Source organism: Oenanthe melanoleuca, chromosome 2 (assembly GCF_029582105.1).
Source record: "Oenanthe melanoleuca isolate GR-GAL-2019-014 chromosome 2, OMel1.0, whole genome shotgun sequence".
Lineage (NCBI taxonomy): Eukaryota > Metazoa > Chordata > Aves > Passeriformes > Muscicapidae > Oenanthe > Oenanthe melanoleuca.
Window position 1 is genome coordinate 995,208 of NC_079335.1, and position 25,163 is coordinate 1,020,370.

The 25,163-nt window shown below is 40.0% G+C and overlaps 1 protein-coding gene across 1 annotated transcript in view; it reads right to left on the reverse strand.

Annotated features, from left to right (window-relative positions):
* MROH1 (maestro heat like repeat family member 1) overlaps positions 1-25,163 on the reverse strand; it is a 106,343-nt gene that overhangs the window by 75,688 nt on the left and 5,492 nt on the right. Inside the window, exons 3-9 of the mRNA XM_056485041.1 lie at positions 24,964-25,104; positions 23,463-23,555; positions 20,732-20,810; positions 18,243-18,356; positions 17,333-17,406; positions 15,435-15,554; positions 13,720-13,830 (exon numbers count right to left, since the gene is read on the reverse strand). Coding sequence (XP_056341016.1) covers positions 13,720-13,830; positions 15,435-15,554; positions 17,333-17,406; positions 18,243-18,356; positions 20,732-20,810; positions 23,463-23,555; positions 24,964-25,104 — 732 coding nt within the window. The remainder of the gene's footprint in view (positions 1-13,719; positions 13,831-15,434; positions 15,555-17,332; positions 17,407-18,242; positions 18,357-20,731; positions 20,811-23,462; positions 23,556-24,963; positions 25,105-25,163) is intronic.

Consider the following 25,163-nt stretch of genomic DNA (forward strand, 5'->3'; position numbering starts at 1 on the left):
GAATCTTTCAGAATTGGGAATTTTGGGATTGAATTGACTCAAATTCAGGAATTTTGCGAATTTTGGGAATTTTTTGGGAATCACACATGGGGCCCATCCTGTGCATGGTGGTGCTGAACAGCAGCAGGAAATGGGAATTTTTTGGAATTAAATCTTTCGGCATTGGGAATTTTGGGAGTGAAATCTCTCAGGATTGGGAATTTTGGGATTGAATTCCCTCAAATTGAGGAATTTTGGGAATTTTTGAGAATTTTGGGGGATGTTTTGGGAATCACACACGGGGCCCATCCTGTGCACGGTGGTGCTGAGCAGCAGCAGGAAATGGGAATTTTGGGAATTAAATCTTTTGGGATTGGGAATTTTGGGATTGAATTCTCTCAAATTCCGGAATTTTGGGATTTTTTTGGGAATCACACACGGGGCCCATCCTGTGCACGGTGGTGCTGAGCAGGAACAGGAAATGGGAATTTTGGGATTGGGAATCTTTCAGAATTGGGAATTTTGGGATTGAATTGACTCAAATTCAGGAATTTTGCGAATTTTGGGAATTTTTTGGGAATCACACACGGGGCCCATCCTGTGCATGGTGGTGCTGAACAGCAGCAGGAAATGGGAATTTTGGGAATTAAATCTTTTGGGATTGGGAATTTTGGGAGTGAAATCTCTCAGGATTGGGAATTTTGGGATTGAATTCCCTCAAATTCAGGAATTTTGGGATTTTTTTGGGAATTTTTTGGGAATCACACACAGGGCCCATCCTGTGCACGGTGGTGCTGAACAGGAACAGGAAATGAGAATTTTGCGATGAAATTCCTCAGGACTGGGAATTTTGGGATTGAATTGACTCAAATTCAGGAATTTTGGGAATTTTGGGAATTTTTTGGGAATCACACACGGGGCCCATCCTGTGCACGGTGGTGCTGAACAGCAGCAGGAAATGGGAATTTTGGGAATTAAATCTTTTGGGATTGGGAATTTTGGGAGTGAAATCTCTCAGAACTGGGAATTTTGGGATTGGGAGAGTCCTAAATGCAGGATTTTGGGAATTCTGAGATTTTTTTGGGAATCACACACGGGGCCCATCCTGTGCACGGTGGTGCTGAGCAGGAACAGGAAATGGGAATTTTGGAATTGGGAATCTTTCAGAATTGGGAATTTTGGGATTGAATTGACTCAAATTCAGGAATTTTGCGAATTTTGGGAATTTTTTGGGAATCACACACGGGGCCCATCCTGTGCACGGTGGTGCTGACCAGGAACAGGAAATGGGAATTTTGGGATTGGGAATCTTTCGGAATTGGGAATTTTGGGATTGAATTCTCTCAAATTCCGGAATTTTGGGATTTTTTTGGGAATCACACACGGGGCCCATCCTGTGGATGGTGGTGCTGAACAGCAGCAGGAAATGGGAATTTTCAGAATTAAATCTTTCGGGATTGGGAATTTTGGGAGTGAAATCTCTCAGGATTGGGAATTTTGGGATTGAATTCCCTCAAATTCAGGAATTTTGGGATTTTTTTGGGAATTTTTTGGGAATCACACACAGGGCCCATCCTGTGCACGGTGGTGCTGAACAGGAACAGGAAAGGGGAATTTTGAAATGAAATTCCTCAGGATTGGGAATTTTGGGATTGGGAATCTTTCAGAATTGGGAATTTTGGGATTGAATTGACTCAAATTCAGGAATTTTGCGAATTTTGGGAATTTTTTGGGAATCACACACGGGGCCCATCCTGTGCACGGTGGTGCTGAGCAGGAACAGGAAATGCCTCGGGATTGGGAATTTTGGGATTGGGAATTTTGGGATTGGGAATTTTGGGAATGAAATCCCTCAGGATTGGGAATTTTGGGATTGAATTGACTCACATTCAGGAATTTTGGGTTTTTTTGTGGATTTTTTTGGGAATCACACATGGGGCCCATCCTGTGCACGGTGGTGCTGAACAGGAACAGGAAATGGGAATTTTGGGATGAAATTCCTTGGGATTGGGAATTTTGGGATTGAATTCTCTCAAATTCAGGAATTTTGGGAATTTTGGGAATTGTTGGGAATTTTTTGGGATTTTTTGGGAATCACACACAGGGCCCATCCTGTGCACGGTGGTGCTGAGCAGGAACAGGAAATGGGAATTTTGGGATGAAATTCCTTAGGATTGGGAATTTTGGGATTGAATTCCCTCAAATTCAGGAATTTTGGGATTTTTTGGGAATTTTTTGGGAATCATACACAGGGCCCATCCTGTGCACGGTGGTGCTGAACAGGAACAGGAAATGGGAATTTTGGGATGAAATTCCTCAGGATTGGGAATTTTGGGATTGGGAATCTTTCAGAATTGGGAATTTTGGGATTGAATTCCCTCAAATTGAGGAATTTTGGGAATTTTTGAGAATTTTGGGGGATTTTTTGGGAATCACACACGGGGCCCATCCTGTGCACGGTGGTGCTGAGCAGCAGCAGGAAATGGGAATTTTGGGAATTAAATCTTTTGGGATTGGGAATTTTGGGATTGAATTCTCTCAAATTCCGGAATTTTGGGATTTTTTTGGGAATCACACACGGGGCCCATCCTGTGCACGGTGGTGCTGAGCAGGAACAGGAAATGGGAATTTTGGGATTGGGAATCTTTCAGAATTGGGAATTTTGGGATTGAATTCACTCAAATTCCGGAATTTTGGGAATTTTTGAGAATTTTGGGGGATTTTTTGGGAATCACACACGGGGCCCATCCTGTGCACGGTGGTGCTGAGCAGCAGCAGGAAATGGGAATTTTGGGAATTAAATCTTTTGGGATTGGGAATTTTGGGATTGAATTCTCTCAAATTCAGGAATTTTGGGATTTTTTTGGGAATCACACACGGGGCCCATCCTGTGCACGGTGGTGCTGAGCAGGAACAGGAAATGCCTCGGGATTGGGAATTTTGGGATTGGGAATTTTGGGATTGGGAATTTTGGGAATGAAATCCCTCAGGATTGGGAATTTTGGGATTGAATTCTCTCAAATTCCGGAATTTTGGGATTTTTTGGGGATTTTTTTGGGAATCACACATGGGGCCCATCCTGTGCACGGTGGTGCTGAACAGGAAAAGGAAATGGGAATTTTGGGATGAAATTCCTTGGGATTGGGAATTTTGGGATTTAATTCTCTCAAATTCAGGAATTTTGGGAATTTTGGGAATTTTTGGGAATTTTTGGGGATTTTTTGGGAATCACACACGGGGCCCATCCTGTGCACGGTGGTGCTGAGCAGCAGCAGGAAATGGGAATTTTGGGAATTAAATCTTTTGGGATTGGGAATTTTGGGATTGAATTCTCTCAAATTCAGGAATTTTGGGAATTTTTTGGGAATCACACACAGGGCCCATCCTGTGCACGGTGGTGCTGAGCTGCAGCAGGAAATGGGAATTTTGGGATGAAATTCCTCAGGACTGGGAATTTACGGATTGGGAGAGTCCTGAATGTGGAATTTTGGGAATTTTTTGGGAATTACACACGGGGCCCATCCTGTGCGTGGTGGTGCTGAGCAGGAACAGGAAATGCCTCAGGATTGGGAATTTTGAGATGAAATCCCTCGGGATTGGGAATTTTGGGAATTGAAATCCTAACAGAATTGGGAATTTTGGGAATGAAATTTTCCAGATTGGGAATGTTGGGATGAAACCCCTCAAAACTGGGAATTTTGGGGTAAAATCCCTCAGGATTGGGAATTTTAGGTTGAAATACCTCAAAATTGGGAATTTTGGGATGAAATCCCTCAGGATTAGGAATTTTGAGATTGGGAATTTTGGGATGAAATCCCTCGGGACTGGGAATTTTGGGAATTAAATCCCCCAGAATTGGGAATTTTGAGAATTGAAATCCTAACAGAATTGGGAATTTTGGAAATGAATTCCCTCAAACTCAGGAATTTTGGGAATTTTTTGGGAATTACACTCTGGGCCCATCCTGTGCACGGTGGTGCTGAGCAGGAACAGGAAATGGGAATTTTGGGATTGGGAATCTTTCAGAATTGGGAATTTTGGGATTGAATTGACTCAAATTCAGGAATTTTGGGAATTTAGGGAATTTTTTGGGAATCACACACAGGGCCCATCCTGTGCACGTTGGTGCTGAGCAGCAGCAGGAAATGGGAATTTTGGGATTAGGAATCTTTCAGAATTGGGAATTTTGGATTGAATTCCCTCAAATTGAGGAATTTTGGGAATTTTTTGGGAATCACACACGGGGCCCATCCTGTGCACGGTGGTGCTGAGCAGGAACAGGAAATGCCTCGGGATTGGGAATTTTGGGATTGGGAATTCTGGGATTGGAAATTTTGGGAATGAAATCCCTCAGGATTGGGAATTTTGGGATTGAATTCTCTCAAATTCCGGAATTTTGGGATTTTTTTGGGAATCACACATGGGGCCCATCCTGTGCACGGTGGTGCTGAACAGGAACAGGAAATGGGAATTTTGGGATGAAATTCCTTGGGATTGGGAATTTTGGGATTTAATTCTCTCAAATTCAGGAATTTTGGGAATTTTGGGAATTTTTGGGAATTTTTGGGGATTTTTTGGGAATCACACACAGGGCCCATCCTGTGCATGGTGGTGCTGAACAGCAGCAGGAAATGGGAATTTTGGGAATTAAATCTTTCGGGATTGGGAATTTTGGGAGTGAAATCTCTCAGGATTGGGAATTTTGGGATTGAATTCTCTCAAATTCCGGAATTTTAAGATTTTTTTGGGAATTTTTTGGGAATCACACACAGGGCCCATCCTGTGCACGGTGGTGCTGAATAGGAACAGGAAATGGGAATTTTGGGATGAAATTCCTCAGGATGGGGAATTTTGGGATTGAATTCCCTCAAATTCTGGAATTTTGTGATTTTTTTGGGAATTTTTTGGGATTACACACAGGGTCCATCCTGTGCATGGTGGTCCTGAGCAGGAACAGGAAATGGGAATTTTGGGATTGGGAATCTTTCAGAATTGGGAATTTTGGGATTGAATTGACTCAAATTCAGGAATTTTGGGAATTTTGGGAATTTTTTGGGAATCACACACGGGGCCCATCCTGTGCAGGGTGGTGCTGAGCAGGAACAGGAAATGCCTCGGGATTGGGAATTTTGGGATTGGGAATTTTGGGATTGGGAATTTTGGGAATGAAATCCCTCAGGATTGGGAATTTTGGGATTGAATTCTCTCAAATTCAGGAATTTTGTGATTTTTTTGGGATTTTTTTGGGAATCACACATGGGGCCCATCCTGTGCACGGTGGTGCTGAACAGGAACAGGAAATGGGAATTTTGGGATGAAATTCCTTGGGATTGGGAATTTTGGGATTTAATTCTCTCAAATTCAGGAATTTTGGGAATTTTGGGAATTTTTGGGAATTTTTGGGGATTTTTTGGGAATCACACAAAGGGCCCATCCTGTGCATGGTGGTGCTGAACAGCAGCAGGAAATGGGAATTTTGGGAATTAAATCTTTCGGGACTGGGAATTTTGGGAGTGAAATCTCTCAGGATTGGGAATTTTGGGATTGAATTGACTCAAATTCAGGAATTTTAAGATTTTTTTGGGAATTTTTTGGGAATCACACACAGGGCCCATCCTGTGCACGGTGGTGCTGAACAGGAACAGGAAATGGGAATTTTGGGATGAAATTCCTCAGGATGGGGAATTTTGGGATTGAATTCCCTCAAATTCTGGAATTTTGGGATTTTTTTGGGAATTTTTTGGGATTACACACAGGGCCCATCCTGTGCACGGTGGTGCTGAGCAGGAACAGGAAATGCCTCGGGATTGGGAATTTTGGGATTGGGAATTCTGGGATTGGGAATTTTGGGAATGAAATCCCTCAGAATTGGGAATTTTGGGATTGAATTCTCTCAAATTCCGGAATTTTGGGATTTTTTTGGGATTTTTTTGGGAATCACACATGGGGCCCATCCTGTGCATGGTGGTGCTGAACAGGAACAGGAAATGGGAATTTTGGGATGAAATTCCTCGGGATTGGGAATTTTGGGATTTAATTCCCACAAATTCAGGAATTTTGGGAATTTTGGGAATTTTTGGGAATTTTTGGGGATTTTTTGGGAATCACACACATGGCCCATCCTGTGCATGGTGGTGCTGAACAGCAGCAGGAAATGGGAATTTTGGGAATTAAATCTTTCGGGATTGGGAATTTCGGGAGTGAAATCTCTCAGGATTGGGAATTTTGAGATTGAATTCCCTCAAATTCAGAAATTTTGGGATTTTTTTGGGAATTTTTTGGGAATCACACACAGGGCCCATCCTGTGCAGGGTGGTGCTGAACAGGAAGAGGAAATGCCTCAGGATTGGGAATTTTGGGAATTGAATCCCCCAGAATTGGGAATTTGGGGAATTGAATTCCCTCAAATTGAGGAATTTTGGGAATTTTTGGCAATTTTTTGGGAATCACACACAGGGCCCATCCTGTGCATGGTGGTGCTGAGCAGCAGCAGGAAATGGGAATTTTGGGAATTAAATCTTTCGGGATTGGGAATTTTGGGAGTGAAATCCCTCAGGATTGGGAATTTTGGGATTGAATTCCCTCAAATTCAGGAATGTTGGGAATTTTTGGCAATTTTTTGGGAATCACACACAGGGCCCATCCTGTGCACGGTGGTGCTGAGCAGGAACAGGAAATGGGAATTTTGGGATGAAATTCCTCGGGATTGGGAATTTTGGGATTGAATTGACTCAAATTCAGGAATTTTGGGAATTTTGGGAATTTTTTGGGAATCACACACAGGGCCCATCCTGTGCACGGTGGTGCTGAGCAGAAACAGGAAATGGGAATTTTGGGATTGGGAATCTTTCAGAATTGGGAGTTTTGGGATTGAATTCTCTCAAATTCAGGAATTTTGGGATTTTTTTGGGAATCACACACGGGGCCCATCCTGTGCACGGTGGTGCTGAGCAGGAACAGGAAATGGGAATTTTGGGATTGGGAATCTTTCAGAATTGGGAATTTTGGGATTGAATTGACTCAAATTCAGGAATTTTGCGAATTTTGGGAATTTTTTGAAAATCACACACGGGGCCCATCCTGTGCACGGTGGTGCTGAGCAGGAACAGGAAATGCCTCGGGATTGGGAATTTTGGGATTGGGAATTCTGGGATTGGGAATTTTGGGAATGAAATCCCTCAGGATTGGGGATTTTGGGATTGAATTCTCTCAAATTCAGGAATTTTGTGATTTTTTTGGGATTTTTTTGGGAATCACACATGGGGCCCATCCTGTGCACGGTGGTGCTGAACAGGAACAGGAAATGGGAATTTTGGGATGAAATTCCTTGGGATTGGGAATTTTGGGATTTAATTCTCTCAAATTCAGGAATTTTGGGAATTTTTGGCAATTTTTTGGGAATCACACACAGGGCCCATCCTGGGCATGGTGGTGCTGAACAGCAGCAGGAAATGGGAATTTTGGGAATTAAATCTTTCGGGATTGGGAATTTTGGGAGTGAAATCTCTCAGGATTGGGAATTTTGGGATTGAATTCCCTCAAATTCAGGAATTTTGGGATTTTTTTGGGGATTTTTTGGGAATCACACACAGGGCCCATCCTGTGCATGGTGGTGCTGAACAGCAGCAGGAAATGGGAATTTTGGGAATTCAATCTTTTGGGATTGGGAATTTTGGGATTGAATTGACTCAAATTCAGGAAGTTTGGGAATTTTGGGAATTTTTTGGGAATCACACACAGGGCCCATCCTGTGCACGGTGGTGCTGAATAGGAACAGGAAATGGGAATTTTGGGATGAAATTCCTCAGGATTGGGAATTTTGGGATTGAATTCCCTCAAATTCAGGAATTTTGGGATTTTTTGGCAATTTTTTGGGATTACACACAGGGCCCATCCTGTGCATGGTGGTCCTGAGCAGGAACAGGAAATGGGAATTTTGGGATGAAATTCCTCAGGATTGGGAATTTTGGGATTGGGAATCTTTCAGAATTGGGAATTTTGGGATTGAATTCCCTCAAATTGAGGAATTTTGGGAATTTTTCAGAAATTGGGGGATTTTTTGGGAATCACACACGGGGCCCATCCTGTGCACGGTGCTGCTGAACAGGAACAGGAAATGCCTCAGGATTGGGAATTTTGGGAATTGAATTCCCTCAGAATTGGGAATTTAAGGATGAAACTCCCCAGAACTGGGGATTTGGGGACTGAAATCCCTCAGGATTGGGAAATTTTGGATTGGGAATTTTGGGATGAAATCCCTCAGGATTGGGAATTTTGGGGATGAATTCCCTCAAATTCAGGAATTTTGGGAATTTTTTGGGAATTACACTCTGTGCCCATCCTGTGCACGGTGGTGCTGTGCAGGAACAGGAAATGCCTCAGGATTGGGAATTTTGGGAATTGAATTCCCTCAAATTCAGGAATTTTGGGAATTTTTGGCAATTTTTTGGGAATCACACACGGGGCCCATCCTGTGCATGGTGGTGCTGAGCTGCAGCAGGAAATGGGAATTTTGGGAATTAAATCTTTCGGGATTGGGAATTTTGGGAGTGAAATCTCTCAGGATTGGGAATTTTGGGATTGAATTCCCTCACATTCAGGAATTTTGGGATTTTTTTGGGAATTTTTTGGGAATCACACACAGGGCCCATCCTGTGCATGGTCGTCCTGAGCAGGAACAGGAAATGGGAATTTTGGGAGGAAATTCCTCAGGATTGGGAATTTTGGGATTGGGAATCTTTCAGAATTGGGTATTTTGGGATTGAATTCACTCAAATTCCGGAATTTTGGGAATTTTTGAGAATTTTGGGGGAGTTTTTGGGAATCACACACGGGGCCCATCCTGTGCACGGTGGTGCTGAGCAGCAGCAGGAAATGGGAATTTTGGGAATTAAATCTTTTGGGTTTGGGAATTTTGGGATTGAATTCTCTCAAATTCAGGAATTTTGGGATTTTTTTGGGAATCACACACGGGGCCCATCCTGTGCACGGTGGTGCTGAGCAGGAACAGGAAATGGGAATTTTGGGATTGGGAATCTTTCAGAATTGGGAATTTTGGTATTAAATTGACTCAAATTCAGGAATTTTGGGAATTTTGGGAATTTTTTGGGAATCACACACGGGGCCCATCCTGTGTACGGTGGTGCTGAGCAGGAACAGGAAATGCCTCGGAATTGGGAATTCTGGGATTGGGAATTTTGGGAATGAAATCCCTCAGGATTGGGAATTTTGGGATTGAATTCTCTCAAATTCAGGAATTTTATGATTTTTTTGGGATTTTTTTAGGAATCACACATGGGGCCCATCCTGTGCACGGTGGTGCTGAGCAGAAACAGGAAATGGGAATTTTGGGATGAAATTCCTTGGGATTGGGAATTTTGGGATTTAATTCTCTCAAATTCAGGAATTTTGGGAATTTTGGGAATTTTTGGGGATTTTTTGGGAATCACACACAGGGCCCATCCTGTGCACGGTGGTGCTGAACAGGAACAGGAAATGGGAATTTTGGGATGAAATTCCTCAGGACTGGGAATTTTGGGATTGAATTGACTCAAATTCAGGAATTTTGGGAATTTTGGGAATTTTTTGGGAATCACACACGGGGCCCATCCTGTGCACGGTGGTGCTGAACAGCAGCAGGAAATGGGAATTTTGGGAATTAAATCTTTCGGGATTGGGAATTTTGGGAGTGAAATCTGTCAGGATTGGGAATTTTGGGATTTAATTCTCTCAAATTCAGGAATTTTGGCAATTTTTTGGGAATTACACACGGGGCCCATCCTGTGCACGGTGGTGCTGAGCAGGAACAAGAAATGCCTCAGGATTGGGAATTTTGGGAAAAAATCCCTCAGAATTGGGAATTTAAGGATGAAACTCCCCAGAACTGGGGATTTGGGGACTGAAATCCCTTAGGATTGGGAAATTTTGGATTGGGAATTTTCGGGATGAATTCCCTCAAATTCAGGAATTTTGGAAATTTTTTGGGAATTACACACACGGGGCCCATCCTGTGCACGGTGGTGCTGAGCAGGAACAGGAAATGGGAATTTTGGGATTGGGAATCTTTCAGAATTGGGAATTTTGGGATTGAATTCCCTCAAATTCAGGAATTTTGGGAATTTTGGGAATTTTTTGGGAATCACACACGGGGCCCATCCTGTGCACGGTGGTGCTGAGCAGGAATAGGAAATGCCTCGGGATTGGGAATTTTGGGATTGGGAATTTTGGGAATGAAATCCCTCAGGATTGGGAATTTTGGGATTGAATTCTCTCAAATTCAGGAATTTTGTGGTTTTTTTGGGAATTTTTTGGGAATCAAACACGGGGCCCATCCTGTGCACGGTGGTGCTGAACTGCAGCAGGAAATGGGAATTTTGGGAATTAAATCTTTCGGGATTGGGAATTTTGGGAGTGAAATCTCTCAGGATTGGGAATTTTGGGATTGAATTCCTCAAATACAGGAATTTTGGGATTTTTTGGCAATTTTTTGGGATTACACTCAGGGCCCATCCTGTGCATGGTGGTCCTGAGCAGGAACAGGAAATGGGAATTTTGGGACGAAATTCCTCAGGATTGGGAATTTTGGGATTGGGAATCTTTCAGAATTGGGAATTTTGGGATTGAATTCCCTCAAATTGAGGAATTTTGGGAATTTTTGAGAATTTTGGGGGATTTTTTGGGAATCACACACGGGGCCCATCCTGTGCAAGGTGGTGCTGAACAGGAACAGGAAATGGGAATTTTGGGATTGAATTCACTCAAATTCAGGAATTTTGGGATTTTTTTGGGAATCACACACGGGGCCCATCCTGTGCACGGTGGTGCTGAGCAGGAACAGGAAATGCCTCGGGATTGGGAATTTTGGGATTGGGAATTTTGGGATTGGGAATTTTGGGAATGAAATCCCTCAGGATTGGGAATTTTGGGATTGAATTCTCTCAAATACCGGAATTTTATGATTTTTTTGGGAATCACACACGGGGCCCATCCTGTGCACGGTGGTGCTGAGCAGGAACAGGAAATGGGAATTTTGGGATGAAATTCCTCGGGATTGGGAATTTTGGGATTGAATTGACTCAAATTCAGGAATTTTGGGAATTTTGGGAATTTTTTGGGAATCACACACGGGGCCCATCCTGTGCACGGTGGTGCTGAACAGCAGCAGGAAATGGGAATTTTGGGAATTAAATCTTTTGGGATTGGGAATTTTGGGAGTGAAATCTCTCAGGACTGGGAATTTTGGGATTGGGAGAGTCCTAAATGCAGGATTTTGGGAAATTTGGGATTTTTTTGGGAATCACACACGGGGCCCATCCTGTGCACGGTGGTGCTGAACAGGAACAGGAAAAGGGAATTTTGGGATTGAATTCCTCAGGATTGGGAATTTTGGGATTTAATTCTCTCAAATTCAGGAATTTTGGCAATTTTTTGGGAATTACACACGGGGCCCATCCTGTGCACGGTGGTGCTGAACAGGAACAGGAAAAGGGAATTTTGGGATTGAATTCCTCAGGATTGGGAATTTTGGGATTTAATTCTCTCAAATTCTGGAATTTTGGGAATTTTTTGGGAATCACACACGGGGCCCATCCTGTGCACGGTGGTGCTGAGCAGGAACAGGAAATGGGAATTTTGGGATGAAATTCCTCAGGACTGGGAATTTTGGGATTGGGAGAGTCCTGAATGTGGAATTTTGGCAATTTTTTGGGAATTACACACGGGGCCCATCCTGTGCGTGGTGGTGCTGAGCAGGAACAGGAAATCCCTCAGGATTGGGAATTTTTGGATTGGGAATTTTGAGATGAAATCCCTCGGGATTGGGAATTTTGGGAATTGAAATCCTAACAGAATTGGGAATTTTGGGAATGAAATTTTCCAGATTGGGAATGTTGGGATGAAACCCCTCAAAACTGGGAATTTTGGGGTAAAATCCCTCAGGATTGGGAATTTTAGGTTGAAATACCTCAAAATTGGGAATTTTGGGATGAAATCCCTCAGGATTGGGAATTTTGAGATTGGGAATTTTGGGATGAAATCCCTCGGGACTGGGAATTTTGGGAATTAAATCCCCCAGAACTGGGAATTTTGAGAATTGAAATCCTAACAGAATTGGGAATTTTGGAAATGAATTCCCTCAAATTCAGGAATTTTGGGAATTTTTTGGGAATTACACTCTGGGCCCATCCTGTGCACGGTGGTGCTGAGCAGGAACAGGAAATGGGAATTTTGGGATTGGGAATCTTTCAGAATTGGGAATTTTGGGATTGAATTCTCTCAAATTCCGGAATTTTGGGATTTTTTTGGGAATCACACACGGGGCCCATCCTGTGCACGGTGGTGCTGAGCAGGAACAGGAAATGCCTCGGGATTGGGAATTTTGGGATTGGGAATTTTGGGATTGGGAATTTTGGGAATGAAATCCCCCAGAATTGGGAATTTTGGGATTGAATTCTCTCAAATTCAGGAATTTTGTGATTTTTTTGGGAATTTTTTGGGAATCACACACGGGGCCCATCCTGTGCATGGTGGTGCTGAGCAGGAACAGGAAATGCATCGGGATTGGGAATTTTGGGATTGGGAATTTTGGGATTGGGAATTTTGGTAATTTTTGGGGATTTTTTGGGAATCACACACAGGGCCCATCCTGTGCATGGTGGTGCTGAACAGCAGCAGGAAATGGGAATTTTGGGAATTCAATCTTTTGGGATTGGGAATTTTGGGATTGAATTGACTCAAATTCAGGAAGTTTGGGAATTTTGGGAATTTTTTGGGAATCACGCACAGGGCCCATCCTGTGCACGGTGGTCCTGAGCAGGAACAGGAAATGGGAATTTTGGGATGAAATTCCTCAGGACTGGGAATTTTGGGATTTAATTCTCTCAAATTCAGGAATTTTGGGAATTTTGGGAATTTTTTGGGAATCACACACTGGGCCCATCCTGTGCTCGGTGGTGCTGTGCAGCAGCAGGAAATGGGAATTTTGGGAATTAAATCTTTTGGGATTGGGAATTTTGGGAGTGAAATCTCTCAGGATTGGGAATTTTGGGATTGAATTCTCTCAAATTCAGGAATTTTGGGATTTTTTGGGGATTTTTTTGGGAATCACACACGGGCCCCATCCTGTGCACGGTGGTGCTGAGCAGCAGCAGGAAATGGGAATTTTGGGATTGGGAATTTTGGGATTGGGAGACTCCTGAATGTGGAATTTTGGGAATTTTTTGGGAATTTTTTGGGAATCACACACGGGGCCCATCCTGTGCACGGTGGTGCTGAGCAGGAACAGGAAATGGGAATTTTGGGATGAAATTCCTCAGCATTGGGAATTTTGGGATTTAATTCTCTCAAATTCAGGAATTTTGGGAATTTTGGGAATTTTGGGAATTTCTGGGTGGATTTTTTTGGGAATCACACACAGGGCCCATCCTGTGCACGGTGGTGCTGAGCAGCAGCAGGAAATGGGAATTTTGGGAATTAAATCTTTTGGGATTTGGAATTTTGGGAGTGAAATCTCTCGGGATTGGGAATTTTGGGATTGAATTCTCTCAAATTCAGGAATTTTGGGATTTTTTTGGGAATTTTTTGGGAATCACACACGGGGCCCATCCTGTGCACGGTGGTGCTGAACAGGAACAGGAAATGGGAATTTTGGGATGAAATTCCTCAGGATTGGGAATTTTGGGATTTAATTCTCTCAAATTCAAGAATTTTGGGAATTTTGGGAATTTTTTGGGAATTACACACAGGGCCCATCCTGTGCACGGTGGTGCTGAGCAGCAGCAGGGTGCTGACACTGATGCTCCGGACGTTGTCGTTCGTGGGATCCTCGGAATTTTCTTCTGGAATTCCGGGGGGCTGGGAGGAAAAAAAAAAAAAAAAAAAAAGAAAGGAAGGAATTAAAAAAAACCAATAATTAAAAAAAAATTAAAAATTTGGTAAAATGTGGATTTTGGGGTTAAGGGGGAAAAAGGGAAAGGGGGGAAAAGGGAGGAAAAGGAGAGAAGAAAATTGGGGAAAAAGAGGGTAAAGGAGGGGGAAGAAGTGAGGGAAAAAAGGTGGAAAAGAAGAGAGAAAAGGAGGGGAAAAGAGAAGGAAAAAGAGGGAAAATGGGGGAAAAGAAATGGAAAAAGGAGAGGGAAGAAAGGGGAAAAGGGGAGAGGAAAATGGGGAAAAGAGGGAAAAATTGGGATGGGAAAGAGGAGGGGGAAAATGGGAAAATGGGGAAAAGGAGGGAAAAAGGGGGAAAAAGGGGGAAAAGGAAAAAAGGAGGAAAGGAGAAAAGGAAAAAAGGAGGAAAAATGGAGGGGAAATGGAGGAAATGGGAGAGAAATGGGGGAAATGAAGGAAAAAGGAAAAAAGATAAAAAGGAGAAAAAAGGGGAAAAAGGATGGAGAAAATGAAAAATGGGGAGAAATTGGAAAAATGGGGGAGGAAAGGGGGGGAAATGGGCAAAAATGGGGGAAAAAAGGGGAAAAAGGGGGAAAAAATGGGGAAAAATGGTGAAAAAATGGGGGAAATTGGGAAAGAGGAGGTGGAAAAAAATGGGAAAATGGGAGGAAAAGAAGGAAAAAGCAGGAAACGGGGAAAAGGGAGAAAAAAAGAAAAAAAGGAGAAAAGGAGAAAAGGATGGAAAAAATGAGGAAAAATGGGGGGAAATGGCGGGAAATTGGGATGGGAAAGAGGAGGGGGAAAAATGGGAAAATGGGTGAAATGAGGGAAAAAGAAGGAAAAAGGGGGCAAAAGGAAAAAAGGAGAAAAGGATGGAGAAGAGAAGAAAAATGGAGGTAAAATGGGAGAGAAATGGGGGGAAATGGGGGAAAAATGGGGAAAAAAAGGGGGAAAATGGGGGGAAAAAAGGGGAAAAATGGGGGAAAAATGGGGAAAAAATGGGAAAAAATGGGAAAAAAAATGGGAAAAAAATGGGGAAAAAGAGGATAAAAATGGGGGGAAAAAGGGGAAAAAATTGGGGAAAAATGGGGAAAAAATGGGAAAAATGGGAAAAAAATGGAAAAAAATGGGGAAAAATGGAAAAAAAAATGGGGAAAAAAATGGGAATGGGGGAAAAATGGGAAAAAACTGGGAAAAAATGGGAAAAAAAATGGAGAAAAAATGGGAAAAATGGGGGAAAAAATGGGAAAAAAACTGGGAAAAAAATGGGAAAAAATGGGGGAAAAATGGGGAAAAACTGGGAAAAAAACCTGGGAAAAATGGGGGAAATGGGAAAAAAAACTGGGAAAAAAATGGGAAAAAATGGGGGAAAAATGGGAAAAAACTGGGAAAAAATGGGAAAAAACTGGGGAAAATGGGGAAAAAACTGGGGAAAAATGGGGAAAAAACTGGGAAAAAAATGGGGAAAAATGGGAAAAATGGGAAAAAAAGGGGGAAATTGGGATGGGAAAGAGGAAGTGGAAAAAACTGGGAAAATGGGGAAAAGGAAATGGAAAATTGGGAATTCTCACCGAGTCCACGGGCAGGCAGCACTGACGGACCAGGAACTCCAGCAGAGCTTCAGCCCCCGGCTGCTCCAGGTAGCCATGGTGGCCCAGGGCACTGATGAGCTGGACCAGGGCTCGTTTCACCTGGAAAATGGGGAGAGAAAGGGGGAAATTGGGAAAAATGAAAAAAAAAATGGAGAAAAACGGTGAAAAAATGGCGAAAAACGGTGAAAAAATGGGGGAAATATGGGGGGAAATGGGGGGAAAATGGGGGAAAATGGGGGGAAATGGGAAAAAAGTAGGAATTAAATGGGGAAATTGGGAAATATGAAAAAAAAAAATGGAGAAAAATGGGGAAAAAATGGGGAAAAAATGGGGAAAAAGGATGAAAAAAATTGGGGAAAATGGTGAAAAATGGAGAAAATCAGTGAAAAAATGGTGAAAAATGGTGAAAAAAATGGGGAAAAGTGGTGAAAAAATGGGGGAAAACAGTGAAAAACGGTGAAAAAATGGTGAAAAATTGTGAAAAAATGGGGAAAAACGGTGAAAAAATTGTGAAAAACGGTGAAAAAATGGGGGAAAATGGTGGGAAAATGGTGAAAAATGGAGAAAAAATGGGGAAAAAATGGAGGAAAATGGTGAAAAAATGGTGAAAAAATGGAGAAAAATGGTGAAAAAATGGAGGAGAAAAGGTGAAAAAATTAAGAATTTAATGAGGAAAAAAAAGGAAATTAAATTTCCCATTAAAAATGGGTAAGATGAAAAAGAAATGGGGAAAATATGGGGGAAAAATGGGATTTAAATGGGAAAAATAGGAATTAAATTTCCCATGAAAAATGGGAAAAATGAAAAAAAAAAAATTTGAGAAATCAGTGGAAAAAGGAGGAAAAATGGGGAAAAAATAGAAATAAAAATGGGGAAAAATGGGGAAAATTTGAGGGGGAAAATGGGGAAAAATGGTGAAAGAAATGGGAATTAAATGGAACAAAATGGGAATTAAAATTCCCATTAAAAATGGGGGAAAATGAGGAAAAAATGGGGGAGAAAATGGAGAAAAACAGTGAAAAAATAAGAATTTAATGAGAAAAAAAGGGAATTAAATTTCCCATTAAAAGTTTGAAAAATTAAAAAAAAAAAATTTGAGAAAAGCAGGGGAAAAATGGGGGGAAAAAGGGTATTAAATTTTTTATTAAAAAGGGGCAAAAAATGAAAAAAAAGTGGGGGGGAAATGGGGAAAAATGGGAATTAACTGGGAAAAAAGTAGAAATTAAATTTCCCATGAAAAATGGGAAAAATGAAAAAAAAAATGGGGAAATCAGTGGAAAAATGGGAAAAAATATAAATAAAAATGGGGAAAATATGAGGGGGAAAATGGGGGAAAAGTGGGAAAAATGGTGAAAAAAATGGGAATTAAATGGGAAAAAATGGGAATTAATTGGGAAAAAATAGAAATTAAAATAAAAATAAAAACAGAAATAAAAATAAAAATAAAAGGTAAATAACAAAAACAAAAGTAAAAATTAAAGTAAAAATAAAAAATAAAAATGAAAAAAATTAAATAAAAATGAAAAGTTAAAATTAAAAATAAAAATATAAAGATAATAAAAAATTAAAATTAAGAAAAAAACAAAAATAAATAAAATAAAAATAAAAATAAAAACAAAAAGTGAGAAACAAAAACAAAAATAAAAATTAAAAAAAAGTAAAAAACAAAAATAAAAAAATTAAAATAAAAATGAATAGTTAAAATTAAAAATAAAAATATAAAAATAATAAAAAATGAAAATAAAAATAAAAATAAAAATAAATATAAAAATAAAAATAAAAATGAAAATGAAAATAAAAATAAAAATGAAAATAAAAATGAAAATAAAAATGAAAATGAAAATAAAAATTAAAATTAAAATTAAAATTAAAATTACCTTGTTGCTGTTATCCTGCAGTGGGAGCCTCAGGGAGGAGATGATGAAAGATTTTTTCATTTCCATCTGGGAAGCTGAAAAAAAACCCAAAAATTCCCCTAAAAATCCCAATAAATTAAAAAAAAAATCCCATAAATATCCCCTAAAAATCCCAATAAATTAAAAAAAAAATCCCATAAAAATCCCAATAAATTCCCATAAAATTCCTAAAAAATATCCCTAAAAAAATCCCAATAAATCTTCTAAAAACTCCCAAAATATCCCCAAAAAAATCCCACAAAAATCCCAAAAAATCTCCCCCAAATCCCATAAATTTCCCAGGAAATCCCCATTAAAATCGTCATTAAAATCCCAAAAATTCTTCCCCAAATCCCAAAAAATGTGCAAAAAATCCCACAAAAATCCCATTAAATCCCCATGAAAATCCCATAAAAATCCTTCCAAAAATCACATAAAAATAATGAAAAAATTTTTAAAAATCCCCAAAAAATCCGCTTAAAGTCCCCCAAAAAATCCCATAAAAATCCCAATAAATCCAGCAAAAAACACCCAAAAATCCAGCAAAAAAAATCCAAAAAAATCCAAGAAAACCCCAGAAAAATGCCATAAAAATCCCAATAAACCCCCATTAAAATTCCAATCAATTTCCTTTAAAATCCCAATAAATCCCAATAAAAATCCCAATCAATTCCCATAAAAATCCCACAAAAATCCTGATACATCCCCAAAAAATCCCAGAAAAATCCCAATAAATGCCAATAAAAATCCCATAAAAATCCTAACAAATCCCCATAAAAATAATTTTAAAAAATCCAAAAAATTCCAAAAAAATCCCCAAAAAGCCCCAAAGAACCCCAATAAATCCCCAATAGACCCCATGGGGACCCCCCATCCATCCCATAATACTGACGGTTGCTGTTGAGGAGGTGCCTCAGCACCAGCAGCGCCCCCGCGCGGAGCCGCTCGGAGCTGCCCTCGATCTTCGGCGTCAGGAACGGGAGCAGCCGCTCCGGGAAGGCCGAGGCTGAAACAGGGGATTGTGGGAAATGTAGGCAATGGGGACCGCAGGGGATTGTGGGAAATGTAGGCAATGGGGGGGATCAGGGAATTGTGGGAAATGTAGGAGATTGTGGGGGAAGTGCAGGGGATTGTGGGAAATGTAGGCAATGGGGGAAAGTGCAAGGGATTGTGGGAAATGTAGGCAATAGTGGGGGATCAGGGGATTGTGGGAAATGTAGGCAATGGGGGGATCGCAGGGGATTGTGGGAAATGTAATGTAGGCAATGGGGGGGGAACCGCAGGGGATTGTGGGAAATGTAGGAAATAATGGGGAAAGGCAAAAGATTGTGGGAAATATAAGCGTGTGGGGAAACCGCAGGGGATTGTGGGAAATGTAGGATATTGTGGGGGACTGCAGTGGATTGTGGGAAATGTAGGCAATAGGGGACCGCAGGGGACTGTGGGAAATGTAGGCAATGGGGGACCGCAGGGGATTATGGGAAATGTAGGCAATAGGGGGGGGAATCAGAGGGAATTGTGGGAAATGTAGGCAATGGGGGACCGCAGGGGATTGTGGGAAATGTAGGAGATTGTGGGGGACTGCAGTGGATTGTAGGAAATGTAGGCAATAGGGGACCGCAGGGGATTATGGGAAATGTAGGCAATGGGGAATTGCAGGGGATTGTGGGAAATGTAGGAGATTGGGGGGAAACCACAGCGGATTATGGGAAATGTAGGCAATAGGGGGGGATCAGAGGGGATTGTGGGAAATGTAGGCAATGGGGGGAAAGTGCAGGGGATTGTGGGAAAAGCAGGAGATAGGGGGAAACCGCAGAGGGAATTGTGGGAAATGTAGGCAATGGGGGACCGCAGGGGATTGTGGGAAATGTAGGAGATTGAGGGGAAGGCAAAGGATTGTGGGAAATGCAGGCAGTAGTGGGGAAACCGCAGGGGATTGTGGGAAATGTAGGACAATGGGACCTGGGGAATTGTGGGAAATGTAGGCAATGGGGGACCGGAGGGGATTGTGGGAAATGTAGGAGATTGGGGGGAAAGCAAAGGATTGTGGGAAATGTAGGAGATTGTGGCGATCAGGGGATTGTGGGAAATTTGGGAAATTTTGGAAAATCATGGAATTCTGGGAATTTGGGGGACGGAATTGTGGGAAATTCAGGGAAATCAGGGAAAATCAAGGAATTCTGGGAATTTGGGGAATCAGGAAATTTTGGAAAAAATTGTATTCTGGGGAATCAGAAAATTCTGGGAATTCCAGGAATTTTCAGAAATCAGGGATTCTGGGAATTTGGGGAATGGAATTCTGGGAAATCAGGGGATGGAGTTCTGGGAAATTCTGGGGATTTTGGAAAATGAGGGAATTCTGGAAAAAATCAAGGAATTCTGTAAAATTGGGGAATTGAATTCTGGGAAATTAATGGAGAAATCAATAGAATTTTGGGGGAATCCATGGAAAAAAAATCATGGAATTTTGGAGGAAAATCACAAAATTTTGGGGAAAATTAATGGAAATATGACAAAAAACATGGAATTTTGGGGGAAATCATGGGAAAAAAAAAAACCCAGGGAATGTCTGAAAAATCCTGGAATAATCCAGGGAAAAATCTGGGAAAATCCAGGAAAAATCCAGGAAAAATCCAGAAAAAATCCTGAGGAAATTCAGGCAGAAATCTGGGAAAGATCCAGGAAAAATCACTGGGAAAATAAAACAAAATCCAAGAAAATCTGGGGAAAATCCTTGAATAATCCAAGGAAAAATCCTGGAAAAATCCAGGAAAAATCTAGGAAAATATTGAAAAATCACAGGGAAAAAAATCTGGGAAAAATCTTGGAATAATCCAGGGAAAAATCTGGGGAAAATCCTGGGAAATCCAGAAAAAAATCTTGGAATTATCCAGGGAAAAAATACAGGAAAAATCCCATGAAAAATCCCATGAAAAATCCAGAAAAATTTCAGGTGAAATCAGGGAAAGATCATGGAAAAAATCAAGGAAAAATCTGGGGGAAAACTGGGAAAATCCTGGGAAAATTCTGGGAAAATCATGGAAAAATCCAGGAAAAAATCAAATAAAATCCAGAAAAAAAATCTCAGAAAAATCCAGATAATTCCAGGGAAAAGATGGGAAATATCCTGGGAAAATCCTGGGGAAATATTGGAAAAATCACAGGGAAAAAAAATCTGGGAAAAATCTTGGAAAAATCCTGGAATTTGTCTCACCATTCCCAGATTTCCCCATTCCAGGAAAAATCCCATTCTCAAAATCTCCCAAATTCAAATTCCAGGAGTTTTTTTTCCAGGAGGAAGTTCTGGAGGGGTTTTCCCATCTCTGGAAGAAGTTGTGGAATTTTGGGAATTTTGGGAATTATTTTGGGAATTTTGCTCACCCAGGACAGAGAAGCAGCGCAGCAGCTCCGTGTGGTTCTTGGCACTCGTGGGGATGTTGGGATCAGCTGGAGCACAAATCTGGGGGAAAATGGGAAAAAAAAGTTATGGAATAATCCTGGAAAAATGCTGGGAAAATCTAGGAAAAGTCCTGGGAAAAAACTGGGAAAAATCAGGAAAAGTCGGGGAAAAATCGGGGGAAAATTAAAAATAATTCAGGGAAAATGTAGGAAAAGTTATGGGAAAATATTGGAAAAATTTGGGGAAAATCCTGGGAAAAAGCTGGGAAAATTCCTGGCAAAATCTGGGAAAAAAAATCCTGGAAAAATCTGGGAAAATCTTGGGGATTATGCAGAAATAATCCCAGAAAAAATCTAGATAAATGTAGGGGAAATCTGGGGAAAATCCCAGGAAAAAATCATGAAAAATCCTGGAAAACTCCAAGAAAATTTTGGGAAAAATCCTGGAAAGATACAGAAAAAATATTGGAAAATCTGGAGAAAGTCCTGTGGAAAATCCTGGGGAGATTTGGGGAAAATTCAGGAAAAATCTGGGAAAATTCCTGGGAAAAATGCAGGAAAAAAATCAGGAAATATCCTGGAAAAGTCTGGGAAAAAACTGGGGAAAAAAATCCAGGAAAAATAATACAAAAAAATTTCTGGTAAAATCAAAAAAAAATTCAGGAAAAATTAATGAAAAATCCAGGAAAAATCCTTAAAAAATCTGGGAAAAATCCAGGAAAAATCTCATAAAAATCTGAAAAAATCTGGGAAAACTCCAGGAAAAATCCAAGAAAAATCTTGGGAAAATCCCATAAAAATCTGAAAAAATTCAGGAAAAATCCAGGAAAAATCCCATTAAAACATCTGAAAAAATCCAGGAAAAAACCAGGAAAAATCTGGGGAAAATCCCATAAAAATCTGAAAAACATCTGGGCCAAATCCTGGAAAAATCTGAAAAAACCTAGGAAAAATCCCATAAAATCTGAAAAAATCCAGGTAAAAATCCAGGAAAAATCCTATTAAAAATATGAAAAAATCCAGGAAAAAAACCCCATAAAAATCAGGAAAAATCCAGGAAAAAATCCCATAAAATCAGAAAAAATCCTGAAAAAATCCAGGAAAAATCCAGGAAAAATCCCATAAAATCTGAAAAAATCCAGGAAAAATCCAGGAAAACTCCAGAAAAAATTTTGGAAAAAACCAGGAAAAATCTGAAAAAATCCAGGAAAAACCCAGGAAAAATCGCATAAAAATCCTGAAAAAATCCAGGAAAAATCCAGGAAAAATCCAGGAAAAACCCAGGAAAAACCCAGGAAAAACCTCATAAAAATCCCATAAAAATCCCATAAAATCCAGGAAAAAAACAGGAAAAATCTGAAAAAACCCTGAAAAAATCCAGGAAAAATACCATTAAAAGATCTGAAAAAATCCAGGAAAAAGCCAGGAAAAATCTGAAAAAATCCTGAAAAAATCTGGGAAAAATGCAGTAAAAATCCCATAAAAAAATCTGAAAAAAAATCTGAAAAAATCCTGGAAAAATCCAGAAAAAATCTGGGGAAAAATCCTGAAAAAAATCTGAAAAAATCCAGGAAAACTCCAGAAAAAATTTTGGAAAAAACCAGGAAAAATCTGAAAAAATCCAGGAAAAATCCCGTAAAAATCTGAAAAAAATCCTAAAAAAATCCTAAAAAAATCCAGGAAAAACCCAGGAAAAATCGCATAAAAATCCCATAAAAATCTGAAAAAATCCAGGAAAAAACCAGGAAAAATCTGAAAAAATCCTGAAAAAATCTGGGAAAAATGCAGAAAAAATCCCATAAAAAATCTGAAAAAAAATCTGAAAAAATTTGAAAAAAAATCTGAAAAAATCCTGAAAAAATCCAGAAAAAATCTGGAAAAAAAATCTGAAAAAAATCCAGGAAAAATCCCATAAAAAATCTGAAAAAAATCTGAAAAAAATCCTGAAAAAATCCAGGAAAAATCCCATAAAAATCTGAAAAAATCCAGGAAAAAGCCAGGAAAAATCTGAAAAAATCCTGAAAAAATCCAGGAAAAATACCATTAAAAGATCTGAAAAAATCCAGGAAAAAGCCAGGAAAAATCTGAAAAAATCCTGAAAAAATCCAGGAAAAATACCATTAAAAGATCTGAAAAAATCCAGGAAACAACCAGGAAAAATCTGAAAAAATCCTGAAAAAATCTGGGAAAAATGCAGTAAAAATCCCATAAAAAATCTGAAAAAAAAATCTGAAAAAATCCTGAAAAAATCTGGAAAAAAAAAAAATCCGAAAAAATCCAGGAAAAATCCAGGAAAACTCCAGAAAAAATTTTGGAAAAAACCAGGAAAAATCTGAAAAAATCCAGGAAAAATCCTGTAAAAATCTGAAAAAAATCCTAAAAAAATCCAGGAAAAACCCAGGAAAAATCCCATAAAAATCCCATAAAAAGATCTGAAAAAATCCAGGTAAAAACCAGGAAAAATCTGAAAAAATCCTGAAAAAATCTGGGAAAAATACAGTAAAAATCCCATAAAAATCTGGAAAAAAATCTGAAAAAATCCTGAAAAAATCCAGAAAAAAATCTGGAAAAAATCTGAAAAAAATCCAGAAAAAAATCCAGAAAAAAATCTGGGGAAAATTCAGGAAAAATCCCAGCCCTTTCCAGGCCTTTTCCAGGATTTGGGAAGTGCAGAATTCCCAGGGATGGGAATTCCAGGTGGGAATTCTCTGACCTGGCTCAGCAGCGCCGCCAGGAGCGATTCCAGCTGCGCCTCCAGGTTCCTGCTCCCAATGGCCACCGAGGACTCCAGGACCTGGCACAGGCTCTGAAATGGAGAGAAAATTTGGGAAAGGTTGGGAAAAATTTGGGAAAAGTTTGGGGAAAATTCGGGAAAAATTCAGGAAGAATTCGGGGAAAATTCAAGAAAAAATCGGGAACAATTCAGGAAAAATTTGGGGAAAATTCAAGAATAATTTGGGAAAAAAAAAAATAGGAAAAATCTGGGAAAAATCCAGGAATAATTTGGGAAAAATTGGGAAAAATACAGGAATAATTTGGGAAAAATTGGGAAAAATACAGGAAAAATTTGGGGAAAAATTGGGAAAAATACAGGAATAATTTGGGGAAAAAATCTGGGAAAAATTGGGAAAAATCCAGGAAAATTTGAGAAAAATCTGGGAAAAATCCTGGAATAATTTGAGGAAAAAATTGGGAAAAATACAGGAATAATTTGGGGAAAAAATCTGGGAAGAATTGGGAAAAATCCAGGAAAATATGAGAAAAATCTGGGGAAAATCCTGGAATAATTTGAGGAAAAATTGGGAAAAGTACAGGAATAATTTGGGAAAAATCTGGGAAAAATCCAGGAATAATTTGAGGAAAAAAATGGGGGAAAAATGGGAAAAATCCAGGAATAATTTGAGGAAAAATTGGGAAAAGTACAGGAATAATTTGGGAAAAATCTGGGAAAAATCCAGGAATAATTTGAGGAAAAAAATGGGGAAAAAATGGGAAAAATCCAGGAATAATTTGGGGAAAAGTTTGGGAAAAATCCAGGAAAAATTTGGGAAAAAAATTTAGGGAAAAATCTGGGAAAAATCCAGGAATAATTTGGGGAAAAAATTGGGAAAAGTACAGGAATAATTTGGGAAAAATCTGGGGAAAATCCAGGAATAATTTGAGGAAAAAATGGGGAAAAATTGGGAAAAATCCAGGAAAATCTGAGAAAAATCTGGGGAAAATCCAGGAATAAACTGAGGGAAAAATGGGGAAAAAATTGGGAAAAATCCAGGAAAATCTGAGAAAAATCTGGGGAAAATCCAGGAATAAACTGAGGGAAAAATGGGGAAAAAATCCAGGAAAATCTGGGGAAAATAGGGGAAAATCCACAAATAATTTGGGGAAAATCTGGGGAAAATCCAGGAATAATTTGGGGAAAAAAATGGGAAAAATTGGGAAAAATCCAGGAAAATCTGGGGAAAATCTGGGAAAAATCCTGGAATAATTTGAGGAAAAAATTGGGAAAAGTACAGGAATAATTTGGGAAAAATCTGGGGAAAATCCAGGAATAATTTGGGGAAAAAAATGGGAAAAATTGGGAAAAATCCAGGAAAATCTGGGGAAAATCTGGGGAAAATCTGGGAAAAATCTGGGAATAATTTGGGAAAAAAAAATGGGAAAATTTTGGGAAAACTCCAGGAAAACTCCTGAGACTTGGGAAGGAATTGCCAGACCTTGGAGATGGGAAAAGGCTCCGGGTGTTTCTTGTAGAGGCCGAGAATTCCGGGCAGGATTTTTGGGATTTGCTCTTCCAGCTTTTCCTCGGGAATCAGGGAGCTCATGGGGCCCAGGGCTTCCACCACGGCCAGGCGCACCTGGAAAAATCCAGGAAAAGAAGAAAATCCTGGAATTCTGGGGGAAAATCCTGGAATTT